General features: G+C 33.5%; 1 protein-coding gene across 4 annotated transcripts in view; it reads left to right on the top strand.

The window, feature by feature from the left end:
- SRGAP1 (SLIT-ROBO Rho GTPase activating protein 1) overlaps positions 1–13,997 on the top strand; it is a 306,573-nt gene that overhangs the window by 115,715 nt on the left and 176,861 nt on the right. For all 4 annotated transcript variants that reach the window (XM_074269751.1, XM_074269754.1, XM_074269753.1 and 1 more), the window contains exon 2: positions 13,197–13,392. In XM_074269751.1, the coding sequence (XP_074125852.1) occupies positions 13,197–13,392 (196 nt within the window). The remainder of the gene's footprint in view (positions 1–13,196; positions 13,393–13,997) is intronic.

Here is a 13,997-nt window from a genome sequence, read left to right as displayed (position 1 = left end):
TTCTCAGAGAGTTGATTGCCACAAAGTATGCTGGAATATATAAAAAAGGGAATTCTTACTTAAGTACAAGTTGGTCCCAATTGACCTCAGAGGGCCCTTACAATTCAGATATGCTCTGATTGCTTATGGATTATAGTTTGGTTCCTTGTTACTTAATTTATTTGAAAATGATGTTCTTTTTTATTATTATTCTTTTATTCTTTTGATAGCTAACTTTTTTCTTCTCTTTAGTAACAAATTTTTCAAAGTTTGCCATAGAGATTTAGTTTTGTGAGTGAAAATAAAATGTTTTGTTTTGTTTTTTAGGTTAAGCACTGAAGGAAAAAAGTAGAATATGTATTTAAGTCTATAGGCAATGTTTTGCAAATGGAACTAATTTGTAAATAAAATAAGATTAAAAATCCACTTTTAAGAAACTAAAATTTCATTAGACTACTCATAAAAGCTATCCTACCAATTTGAGAAAAAGCTTTCAATCTATTCTAAGATGTTGATTCTTTCACCTGTTGGGGAGTTGGTATTATTATAATTGCCTTCTTTCTTGGAGCATATTGCTTATCTATGATGCCCTGGGGTGAGTTTATTTTAATATTAAGGTGAAAATAACCTATTTTTATAACTATACACAATCACTGATAGTGTGGGGTTTGTAAGATCATGGGCAAAGATTTCAAGGAGAGAATATTATCTTCCAGATGCAGAAAGTGCTTTTGATCCAGGACTTAATTACAAAACTTGGCAGTTACTTAAAGTACTATGTTTCCATCCTTAGCTTTTGCATGGAAGCACTTCACAAGTGCTATAATTGGCAAAGGCATCACAGATGGGAAATCCTCAGGAATGTCTTACAGAATTTCTCCACTAATTATAGATTATTTAGGGGAGCATTAAAAAGTTTTAGTAGACTGAAGAGGCTCTTCTTGACCGCTTCATTCCCCAGCCCCATTTTTTCCCCTGATATTCCCATCTTTTTTTACTTCTAAATATTTTCCCTAACATTTTCTGCCCATCTGAATCCATACTTTTCTCCAAGGTTCAGTTCTTTGATGAAGCTTTCCTGACTAATTGATATTTCTTTTTTTCACTATTTGGTGTTTTTGGCACTTGTATCCTTGTAACTTAGAACTCATAGATGTTAGTGACCATTTTGTATTTTTATTGTTCACATCAATGATTTCATCAGTATGGGGGAACTTCAATTGTGAAAACTGGTCATCTGATTTTAGTCAATGAAAATGACACTAAAGAAGATACGTTGTTATTTACTTTGCTGATGTACCTTTAGTACCATTGGACCTTTCTATCTGCCTGACGGTTGCTGTTTTCATCCATGTATTATGATATCCATTCCTTGAAAGGAGAGATTATCTAGTGTTTTTCATTTGTATTCCCAAAGTCTAAGAACTTGGCATATAAGTGCCTGATAATTGCTTTTTTTATTCATTCCTTTAGTACAGATTGGCAATTTGTTAGTAATACATATAGCCTTGGATAATTACCTAGAGCTCTGAAAGGTTAAGTACATGGCTCATGGTCACAAAGTTCATCTGTCCAGAAGTGAGACTTCTTGATTAAACTCAGATTTTCTTGATTCCAAATCTAGTCTTCCATTCATCATCTACTATGTGTCACGTCCTCTGCTGAGTGATTGTAAGTACCTTTTAGTCCATCAAGTCCACGTATGTTTTTTTCCTCACATTACTGTTTCTATGTGAAAAGATTCCTCACTTGAAAGATTAGAAACACAGATACCCATGATTTATAACATTTTTTTTTTTTCCAGAAATTCAGAGCTCAAAATTCAGAATATAGTGCTTATCAGTAGATAAAGCCATTTTTTAGAAGGAAAGATAGTAGATCTGGTCTATAGAGAAAAAGCATGTTTAAGATGATCAGCTGCCGAACTGTGGTGGAAGATTATGATGATCTTAATCTAGTTATATTATAATTTGATGACTTCTGATTGTGCTTTATGGTCAATATAATTTGGAAAAGTGTCCTATATAAGAGATTTATTACTTGCTGTCATTTCTACTCACATATTGTGCATCTTCATAAAATATTTATTACACATCTTTAGGGAATATTGACATAAAAGCATTGAATTTGTGTTCATGACTGAGATGAGAATGAAAAGATAGGCTTCATTCAGATAATAGACTTATTAAGAAATATTGTGTATCCATGATTTCATTGCTGTTGTTGTTTCTCTACTAGTTGCAGCCCATCCACAGCTCTTAAACTTATTCTCCTTGTCCTTGGGGTTTCTAGTTAATTATTGATTATCTACTTAATAAAGTTCAATCTTTCTTTGGTTCTTGCAACATTTCATGCATATCCATAGAGCACTCAGCTTGTTCGCTGATTATTTCTGCTTCTTGCTACAAGATCAGCTCACTTCCTTGAAATTATGTCTTATACCTCTTGCCATTTGCAAGCTATTTTTAAAGTTGATGCCTTTCATTTTTAATTATTTAGTAGTTTCAGTTGTGTCCAATTCGTCATGACCCCATTTGCCATTCTTGACAAAGATACCAGAGTGGTTTATCTTTTCCTTCACCAGTTCATTTTTACAGATAAGGAAACTGAGGTAAACAGTTGTTAATTACCTTTCCCAGAATCATACAGCTAGTAAGTGTCTGTGTACTGTCTGTCCTCACATTTGTTTCCATTGCTATTAAGTGATGTGGCTACTAAGTATCTGTGTTCAAAGGACCTGGATTCAAATGTTGCCTTTGATCCTGAATATTTATAACTTTGTGTAAGTTCTTTAGCACTCTTGGTTCTCAGATTTCTCATATATAAAATAACTACATAGATAATATACATAGAATTTTTTCTCACTGAATCTTTACAGGAAGGTAAGGTGGAATTATTATTCCTATTTTACTGTTAAGAAAACTGAGGCAAATTACCTGATTACCTGACTGGCCATAAGTCCATATAGTCTATCCTGATTATAAATTTAGCACTCTATCCACTGTGCCACTCTGTAGCCACTAAAATGTAAATAATTAGATATTCTGACAAAATATTAATTGATCTATCTCTAGATTTATAATCCTATGATTTCTACACTCAAAAAGCCTTTGTAAAAAAGTAAAGAAAAACAGTTTAACAAAACCAGCATATTTATTGGTAAATTATATAATATTCCATACCTATAGCCTTTCACATCTTCAATGTACATGTGACATTTTATTAACTCTTTCCTAGGCCAACTTTAGCCAGTTGTGTTTTAGTGCCTTCTGCAATTATGTTATTGTCTTTTGTTTTTGTTGCTTTCCTGGTTTTGACATCTTTATTCCACATCATCAAATCATGCAAGTCTTCTTATGTTTCTCCAAATTTTTCATATTTGTTATTTCTTATAAGACAGTAACAATTTATTGTGTTCATATACTATATTCTCGTGTAGACTTTTCCAAACAATTATTGACTGGGTTTCCAGTTCCTTGATATCATAAACAATGTTACAATGAAATTTTGTCATAGGAGAAATCTTTCTTGAAGTCTTTGGTCTCTTTAATCCAGCAGTGTTTCTACTGGGCTTATATCCCAAAGAGTTTTTTGTTTTTTGTTTTGTTTTGTGTTTGTTTGTTTTTTGCATATATTTTGCCTCCATTTTTTTTGTTTGCTTAGGCAATTTGGGTTAAGTGACTTGCCCAGAGTCACACAGTAAGTGTTACGTGTCTGATACTGATTTGAACTCAGGTCCTCCTGGTTCTCTAGCCAATGCACCACCTAGCTGCCCCCCAAAGAGATCTCAAAGGAGAGAAAGAGACCCACGTGTGCAAAAAATGTTTGTCGCACCCCTTTTCATAGTGGCAAGAAATTAAAAACTGTAAAAACTGAGTGGCTGCCCCTCAGTTGAAGAATGGCCGAATAAGTTATGGTATGTGAATGTTATGGAATATTATTGTTGTATAAGAAACAAACAGGAGGATGACTTTAGAAAGGCCTGGAGAGACTTATATGAACTGATGTGAAATGAAATGAGCAGAACCAGGAGATCATTGTACACAGCAACATCACTATTATATGACGATCAATTTTGATAAAGGTGACTCTTTCCAACAATGAGATAACTAATGCTATTTCTAATGATCTTGTGATGAAGAGAGCCATCTACACCCAGAGAGAGGAATGTGGGAACTGAGTGTGGATCACAACATAGCATTTTCAATCTTTTTGATGTTGTTCACTTGCATTTTGTTTTCTTACTCATTTTCTTTCCTTTTTGATCTGATTTTTCTGGTGCAAAAAAGAGAATTATATAAATATGTTTATATATATTTAATTTAACATATTTTAACATGTATAACATTTAAAAAAAAAGTTTTTGATCTGAGTTATGTTCCTGAGTCAGCCATAGACCTATAGAGTGCAGGGCTTAGAGTCAAGATGACCTGAATTTAGATTTAGCTTTAGACATTTAATAACTGTATGACCTTAGACAAGTTACTTTATCTTTTTGACTCAGTTTCCTATACTATAACTATAAAATGAGAGTGATAATAGTATATATAGGACAGTCAGGTGGCTCAATAGATAAAGTGACAGGCCAAGAATCAGGAAGACTTGTCTTTCTGAGTTCAAATCTGACCTTAGTCATTTGCTAGCTGTGTGACCTTGGAAAAGTTATTCTGTTTACCTTACTTCCTCATCTTAAAAAGAGCTAGAAAAGGAAGTGGCAAATTACTCTGGTATCTTTGCAAGGAAAGCCCCAAATGAAGGCCTGAAGAATCAGACATAACGGAAAAATGACTGAACAACATGAACAGTAACATATATATCTCCCAGAATTGTTATGAATATAAAATGAAACATATTTATAAAGTGCTTCACACAATGCCTGACATATAATAGATACTAGAGAAATAGATATTATGAATTATTATCATTATTAATTACTTCTATATCTTGCTTAACAGATCCTTATCAAGAAATATTTGATACAAAGTTTTTTCCTAATCAATAATTTTCTTCTTATATTAAATTGATTTTGTTTATGCAGTCAAAATGATGTTTTATCTTTTATTTCATTATGATTGTTATTCTTTTTTATCTAGTCTATTCTATTCATTTATTCTTTTTTTTTTTTTTTTTTTTTCCCTGAGGCTGGGATTAAGTGACTTGCCCAGGGTCACACAGATAGGCAGTGTTAAGTGTCTGAGACCCTATTTGAACTCGGGTCCTCCTGAATTCAAGGCTGGTGCTCTATCCACTGCGCCACCTAGCTGCCCCCCATTTATTCTATTTTTTTAACTTGGATCAAATAGTTTTGATGAGTTTTATAATGTAATTTAAAGGCTAGCAGCTTTTGTTCCTCTTTATTCCTATATTTGTAAAAAGTTTTCTTCATATACTAGATGTCTATAATGTTATTATTTTGATTAACAGTATACAAAATAACTTTTCTGTTTCTTTGGTGAAAGTTCATCATCATGGGAATTGATTTAGCTTTGATAGTCAGCAAGTCCTCAGCATTCTTAGGTGCTTCTCCCCTCTTATTAGAAGACCCGAGGGTAGAATAAGAAACTCTTCTCAAGCCCTCCCTTAGATGGTTTATAATTTTCTAACTAATTCTATTTTTCCATCAGCTGTATTACTTGATTTCTACTCTACCACCTTCAAATAGTCATTACTCCCAATTAGCAGTTGCTTCTTCCCCTTTTTGTCTTTTTACTTGTTGGTTTTCTTCCTTAGATTGTAAGCTCCTAGAGGCAGGGTCTGTATTTTTCTTATTTTTATCCTCAGGGATTAGTACTGTACCAGCATATAGTTGGCATTTGAGAATTGTTTATTAACTATAAATGTTTTATTATTAATTATTGTTATATTGACTAATACTGATCTAAATCTGTAAGTTAATTTAGGTACTATGATTCCAGTTATGAACAATGAATACTCCTTCTATCATAATTAATTCATTATTTCTTTAAAGCACATTTTGTAATTGTATTCATATAAATTTTGGGTATTTCTTAGAATATTAGCTCCCAAATATTTTAAATATTTTGTAACTACTTGTAATGTAATTTCCCCCTCTGTTCTTCCGACTAAAGTTTATTATTGCCATATAGAAAATCTAATGATTTTTATGGTGGGTTTTTGTTTTTTAGATCCTATTACTTTTCTAAGTCTTTTTTTGTCTACAAATAAAAATAATTTTTATTTCTCTTTACCAGTGTTTATCCCTTAATTTCTTTCTCTTATCTTATTAGCTTCACTAACATTTCTAGAACTATATCGAGTAATAGTGAAAAGTCCTGGGGCCTCTTTGCTTTATCTCAATATTTATTATGAAACATTTTAGTGTGTCCCCAGGAATAGGGCGATGATAATCTTATTTTCTCCGATATTATCAGGCCACATGTTATAGTGGGGATTTCTTTGCTATATGGGTTGGTGTAGATGGCAACTAAAGTCCCTTCTAACTCTCAAATTCTGTCATTCTTTGAATATTTATTAAGTGGGCTAGAAAGGTTAGTAGCAGGGCAGAGATGACAAGGTATGGTGGGCTAGAGGATTTAGTGGCAAGGCAGATAGTAAGACCATGTGCTCCTCTCTTTTACAGGAAGGATTATAGTTGGCAACTCTCTGATAATCCAAATGGAATGCGATCATGTCCATCTATCAAGGCAGGGATATATAGAGGTATTGACCCATCTGTTAGGAATAGGCTAGAGGTTTGAAGGAGAGCTCCAGGCATTCTCTTAAGCTGTTCCCTATGTCTGGAACATTCTTCCTCCTCTATTCCAGCTATGGACTTTCCTGGCTTCCTTTAAGTACTTTTCCTCGTAATTATTTACTTTTTATCCTGTATATAACTTGCTTTGTATATGTTTGTTTGCATGAGGGTAGAGATTGTAGTTGTTTTTTTGGGGGGGGTTTTGTATGCCCAGAACTTAGAACATTCCCTGGCACATAGATAGTAGGGGCTTAATAAATATTTAGTGATTAATTGATTAGTTAATTGGATTCCCACCCACAGAAGAAGCAATGGGATATAAGCATCTGGCCTGGAAAGGAAAAATAGTACTGGAAGGAAGTTTGCATGGAAAAGATATCTATTTCTCACTAAAATTTGTTAATAAAAAAGTCTCATGGATAGTCTAAGAAGGATGTTCCATTGAAGTAGATACTTAGTGTTGAAGTAATCAACACTAGTCCAAGTAACTTAAAACATATATTTGGTGATCTTGTGATAAAAAGAGCCATCTACACCCAGAGAGAGGACTGTGGGAACTGTGTGTGGTTCACAACATAGTATTTTCACTCTTTTTGTTGTTGTTTGCTTGCACTTTATTTTCTTTCTTATTTTTTTCCGGTTTGATATGACTTTTCTTGTGCAGCAAGATAATTATATAAATATGTATGTATATATTGAATTTAACATATATTAGACTACTTGCCATCTAGGGGAGGGGAGGGGAAAAGAGAGGAGAGAATTGGAACACAAGATTTTGCAAGGGTTAATGTCAAAGAATTACCCATGAATCTATTTTGAAAAATAAAAAGCTTAAATAAATAAAATTTGGGGGAAGAACTTATATTTGGCCAAGAGTATGTATTAAGTGTGTGTTAAAAAATTTAAGAATTAAACCTTTTATCCTGAAAATCATTCAGGGTAATTTCACTGCAAGAGCTTTTCATTGTCCTATTAAAATTGAGAGATTATTCTGTATTCAAGAACGGATTCTTTTAAAACTTTTTTTTTTTTCCCAGATGAACAAACTGAGGCCCTAGTAGTTGAGAGCTTGAACTCACTTCTCTATTGATTCTAAGACAGCCAGGAAGATTTGGGTCAATACTAGCTATTATCCTGGGGAAATCACTTTACTTCTCACTGTTTTAGGAACCTCTTCAAGATTCATAAATTGAAAAGAAAATGTTAACTTGAATTTGTAAACGGAATTTCTTCATCCATAAATCAATGTAAGCACAATTCCTATCCCTGCACTTAAAATGCCATATAGGTTAGGGAAGAGGTTTAACTAATATATCCCTTATAGGTCTTTGAGGGTAAGGGGGCAATAGAAGACATTTATTGCATTTCAAAAAATCCAGATTCTTTTTCCATATCCAAATATTTTTCAAAATAACACAGTTCTTCCTAAGTAATTAGAATATTACTTGTACTTAACTAAGTAAACTTTTCAGATAGCCAGTAATAGGTACAGCAGGTAAAAATTTTTTTAAAAGAAGAAAAAAAAAAAGAAAACATTTATTAAAATGAGGCGTGTGTATTACTCTTTCAAGTTTTTCAGGCCTATTTTTAAAAACTTGGCCAAAGAAAGAAGGCAAATTGGGCATGGCATCTCATAATGACTCCACATAGCTTTGAGGCTTCCCGATATTAAGTTTTCCAGTAGAACTCCAATGTGTGCTTTCTCCCACTTTTGTTTTTTGGTCAGAGGATTTCTGCTCTCTCACTCATCCTTCATTTGATGTAATTTTTTTTCTTAGCACAACCAGATGTGTTAAATATTCTCTTGGTTCTGAAGTTTTATTCAGATTGTTGAAGGAAGACTCTTGATCATTCTTTTAAAGGGGTGGAAAAAAAATCTTGTCCCCATGTGTTGAGAGTGAGGTTGGCAGGCACACTGATTATAGTTCTGGTTTGTAAAGCAGTTTCTTTGATCAAATGACAAGCAGATGGTGGTGGTGATAAACTCTAAGAAATGGTTTACTCTGGTGTTTACAGAATTTCTGTGAAATATGTAGAAAGATGCCTAAACTATTGGATTTGAAATTCTGAGGCAGGGTGAACTTCAGGTTCCCTATATATCCCAGGATTATAAAAAGAAAAAAAAAAAAGCATATATATATATATATATATATATATATATATATATATATATATAAAAGCTTTATATAATATTACATATTATAAGCCCTCTTGGATCATTCAGGTTCACAATGTGGTGGGACTTCAAGGCCCTTTGGAGTTTTCAGGTTAGAGTACTATGAATTTCCAGTATCCTTTGGGTTCTCAGAGTGACGTGGATTTCTTTTTTGTCTGCTCTCAGGTATGCTGCACTATAGTTTTAGGTGTTCTTGAGGGCTTCTGGTCTAAGTATATAGGCATATTTATCTGTCTGTGTGTGTGTATATACACACACACACACACACACACACACACTCACACACTGTTTGGGGCTTTACCTGATGCCTTCCTTGTAACAATCCTGTGACATAGAAAGAGCAGGGGTTTTTTTTGTTTGTTTTTGTTTTTAATCAATTAATCTATAAACATTTATTAAGTTCTACTATATGCCAGACACTACACTAAATACTAGGCATTATACTGTCCCTATTTTATTGATAAGAAGACAAAACCTCTGAGAGATCAGATTTTCTTTCCCTCTGTGACAAAAATACAACTGGAACCCAAATCTTCACATTCCAAGGGCTTTCCCTAAAGTTCAATGTTTAAAAAGCATATTCTAAGTGTTTTTCAGTTCCGGAGTCATATAAGAGCTTTTACTCTGAGTGGGATATGTACACAGATTAATCAAGGAAAGGTATATGCAAAACCAGGCAAATAATTTCAAGAGGGAAAGTATACTAACAATTGTGAAGAATTGAGGAAAAATCCTTTCTAAGAGGTGGCATTTGAGTTGTGTTTTTGAAAATATACAAATGTGAGCATTTTCATGTACAAAGAAGAACAACAACAAAAAAAGAACAAGAGATTGTGTATAAAATAAATATTGAATTCGTATGACGTAGGTTTTTTGTTTTTTAATTTAGGTATATACTAAATCCAGCATATTGGGTTCAAAGCTGTTTTGTTGTCTTGTCTCTCTGTGAGACATTCTGCTCATTTTTTAAAAAATGGTTCAATGACTTTCCTTTCTTCTCCTTTTTTCCATTCCCTGTTCACTGAGTTTTTCACTTCCTTCCTTCCTTCTCCTTTTTTCCATTCCCTGTTCACTGAGTTTTTCACTTCCTTCCTTCCTTCCCTCCTTCCTTCCCTCCTTCCTTCCCTCCCTCCTTCCTTCCTTTCCTCCTTCCTTCCTTCCTTCCCTCCTTCCTTCCTTCCCTCCTTCTCTCCTTTCCTCCTTCCTTCCTTCCTCCCTCCCTCCCCCTTCATGACCTATGCTTCAAAAAAGAAATTTCTACCCTTTTTTTCCTTCCCTTTTTTCTTCTAAGACCATAAACAAAGTGAAATACATAGGCCCTCAGGTTGTTTCTTTTAACTTTCTTTTGACACTTAAAGATAATAGGATTCTAAAGAAACATTTCATACTTCTTTCCTTATTAGAATATAAGCATATTCATTATCTTCATAAATCCCCTTCCAGTTTCTTGGATTTTTTTTTCTAGGTTTCTTGCATTTGCATTTCACCATTTCTATTCAGCTCTGATCTTTTCATAAGAAATTATTGGAAAGTGAATGTTCACTTTTTCCTTTAATGGAAATGCTGTCTTGCAGGTTAAGTTATTCTTCATTTTCATTCTTTAATTTTTGCCTTTTAGAATATTGTATTCTAGGATGTTCTCTATAATAGTTGCAATATAACTTGTGGTTCCTTAGTACTTAATTTTTTTTATTATTATTTTTTTAACCTGGAAGCTCTGAATTTTGACTGACATGCTGAGGAACTTTCATTTTGAAGTTTCTTTCAAGACATCACCACCAGACTTTTTGTTTGTTTATTTGTTTTTGGGGGAGGGGCTTTGTCCTCTGGTTTTACTAGAATTAGATAGGTTTTGTTTTTTTTCTTTTTAGCATAGAGTATTTAGGGGGACCTGGTTTTCTGAGAGTCTGATTTTTTTAAATCATCCCTTCTTAAACTTTTCTATATTAGTTTTTTTTTTTTTTTTTTTTTTTAAATAGTAGACATCTTACAGTTCTGTTTTTCCAGTCATTTTATTTTGTTTCAGTATTCCTAATTGTCTCAATAATGATTTTCAGGGGCTCTCATGCAAATATTTTCTTCCTTTTGTTCTAAACTATTTATTCTTCTTCCAGCTTTTCTCTCCTCTACCTGAATTCTTATTTTATTTAAAATTTAATTTTTTTTTAAACTTTATTTCTTACAGGTATTCAGGTATTCTTGTCCCTATGGACGTGTTTTTTTTTTTTTTTTTTTTTTTTTGTTGTTTTGTTTTTGGTTTTTTTCCCTCTGAGGCTCTAGAACTAAACTCTTCTAAGTTTGTCTCTTAAGCATCTCTGGATCCATGTTATTTCTCTATCATGTTCATTGTTGTCTTCTGTTTATTGTTATTTCTAACCTAAATTCTTGATGTAGGATGTTTGCTAAGGCTAGACTAGGCTAGATTCTGTCCCTTCCTAAGATTAAGTAGTTGAGTCCTGCTTGACCCTGACTTTTATTTCCTACATTTCTGATGCTGGCATTCACTTTCCCTGGTATGTTTGTGCTCAGAGCACTTACATATTATAAGACCTCTTGGATCATTCAGGTTCACAATGTGGTGGGACTTCAAGGCCCTTTGGAGTTTTCAGGTTAGAGTGCTATGAATTTCCAGTATTCTTTGGATTCTCAGAGTGACATGGATTTCTGACTACCCTTCAGCTTTTTTGTCTGCTCTCAGGTATGTTGCACTATAGTTTTAGGTGTACTTGAGGACTTCTGGTCTAAGTATATAGGCATATTTATCTGTTCCTTCAGTACCTGCAAGCTGCTGGCTATTTTTAACTACAGTCTGAACAAAGGTACTTACTACAATTTTTCTTTGATTTCTTGAATATTATTTAACCTGGTCCTCTTCTTAGTTTGTTGCTGCTATATGTGTGTAAAAGCTGGTCCTTTCTTCAATCATTTATGTAGTCATCTTAATCAAAGTCCTGAGTTTTGGTTTTAAGGAAGCTAGGGATTGTAGTGGAGGAGAGGAAGGAGGAAGAAGAGGAAGAAGAAAAGAACATCATCTTGTATGAATTTCAAAATATAAATAGAAACATACATAGATATCTGTATACATATAGATGTGTGTGCACATACACACATATATGTACTTAAATAGCAGGGATTAAATCAAGGGAATTTGTTTAGAACATTGTTTCTCTGCTATTCTCATTAGCAAATGTCTTTATCCAAATGTCTATTGAAGTCAGTAATAAGAAAAGGAGGAGGTTTTCCATTATGAATATATTTCTTTTTTTGGAGCTCATACCTCTAGCATAGGCCAAAAAAAAGTCAGTAGTTGTTAGCTACCTTATCATATTTTCCAAAGCACAAATAATTTATTGTTACCCATATCTGTAAGTATTTTTGTATGACACACTTTGCTGTTCTACTTTTGTGAAATAAAAACTATTAAAAGCTTAACCTTCACTTTTAATTAATGTCAGGCAGACTTAATATAATAAAAATCATAAAGATTAGAAGTTTTGTGATTATTATTATCATTAGAAGTTAAATCATTATCCTCATGCAATAGGTATCACTAAGCTATTGTTAAAACAGTTTCCAAACAGCAAAGATTAAGTAGAAAACACACGTGAATTTTGTGAATGGAGCCATGAAGTGGAATCCCCTTGTGAAGGCATTGTGCATGAATTATTTGGAAAGGGGAAAAAAAAGAAGTTATTTTTAGAAGCAGCATCCCCATGATTCTGAAGCTGTGTATTTGACAAACTAGAAATACAAGCACTAAATAAAAATTACCAGATGTCAGTCTCTGTATATTGCCAACTGGCAAGACATGTGGTAGATTAGAAGTTGGGAAGAAATGATGCTCTTTTCTTGTCCATGTTAGCTCAGGGTTGGTGGAAGTAAGATCTTGATCTCAAAATTAAAGAAAAATATCCAGAGTACTTTTGCTTATTCAAAGGCCTTATAAAAGGCCCATTTAAGGGACAGCTAGTTGGTTCAGTGGATAGAGCATCAGTCCTAAAGTCAGGAGGACCTGAGTTCAAATATGACCTTGGACACCTAGCACTGTCCTAGCTGTGTGACCCTGGGCAAGTCACTTAACCCTAATTGCCTTGGGGGGGGGGAGTCCTATGTAATAATTGTGACAGTCTGTACTTGATTTTTTTCTTCATAATTTACATTTACATCTTGCAAAATGGATTTTTTAAAAAAGGATTGGCAATTATCCTAGATACCAAAGCCTAAATTGAATGTGATTAATGCTGAATACAGTGAGAAGCTGATTACTTCCCATTTATATACAATATTCATGCTAAACCTGTTCATTCTATTTTTTTTCATTTTTAGAAATTCGAGCTCAGCTGATAGAACAGCAGAAATGTCTGGAACAGCAAACAGAGATGCGGGTACAGCTCCTGCAGGACCTACAAGATTTCTTCCGCAAAAAAGCTGAAATTGAGACTGAATACTCCCGCAACCTGGAGAAGTTAGCAGAGAGATTCATGGCTAAAACAAGAAGCACAAAAGATCACCAGCAATACAAGTAAGAATCACTTCAAGAAGTCTTCCAAGATACGAACCTCTTTGTCCTCCAATGCAGATGATTCTTGCTCTTTTTCCTGTGTAGCTGTCAAACAAGCAAAATGATATAATAACAAAATGCAGTGTTTTATGACAAATTCATCCCCTTAATTTTTTTTCCTTTTGAAGTGGGACAGACTTTCCACAGTGAATTGTGTAGTCACATTGGGAATAATAGAGTTGAAAATGTGAGTGTGTGTATCTGTGTGTCTGTGTGTGAAAAGAGATGTGAAAGCTAGTCATGTCTTTAAAAGTAACTGAGGGCAAATTAGCACTTTGATATTATTTTTACAAGTATTGATGTTTAATTACTTTAAGGTTTGTAAAGCTCTTTACAAACATTATTATCTCATTTTATCCTTCTGACAGTAATTATACCCATTTTTATAGATGAAGAACTGGGGTGGTTAGATGGTGCAATGGAGGCTCAGACACTTAACACTTCCTAGCTTGTGATCCTGGGCAAGTCACTTAACCCCAATAGTTTCAGCAAAAAAAAAAAAAGAAAAAGAAAAAAAGGAAAAAAAAAATGAAGAACTGAGGCTCCCTGAAGTTCAGTGATTTGCT

Source organism: Sminthopsis crassicaudata, chromosome 5, assembly GCF_048593235.1.
Source record: "Sminthopsis crassicaudata isolate SCR6 chromosome 5, ASM4859323v1, whole genome shotgun sequence".
NCBI classification, from domain to species: domain Eukaryota; kingdom Metazoa; phylum Chordata; class Mammalia; order Dasyuromorphia; family Dasyuridae; genus Sminthopsis; species Sminthopsis crassicaudata.
This window is presented reverse-complemented; position numbering and strand designations above follow the sequence as displayed.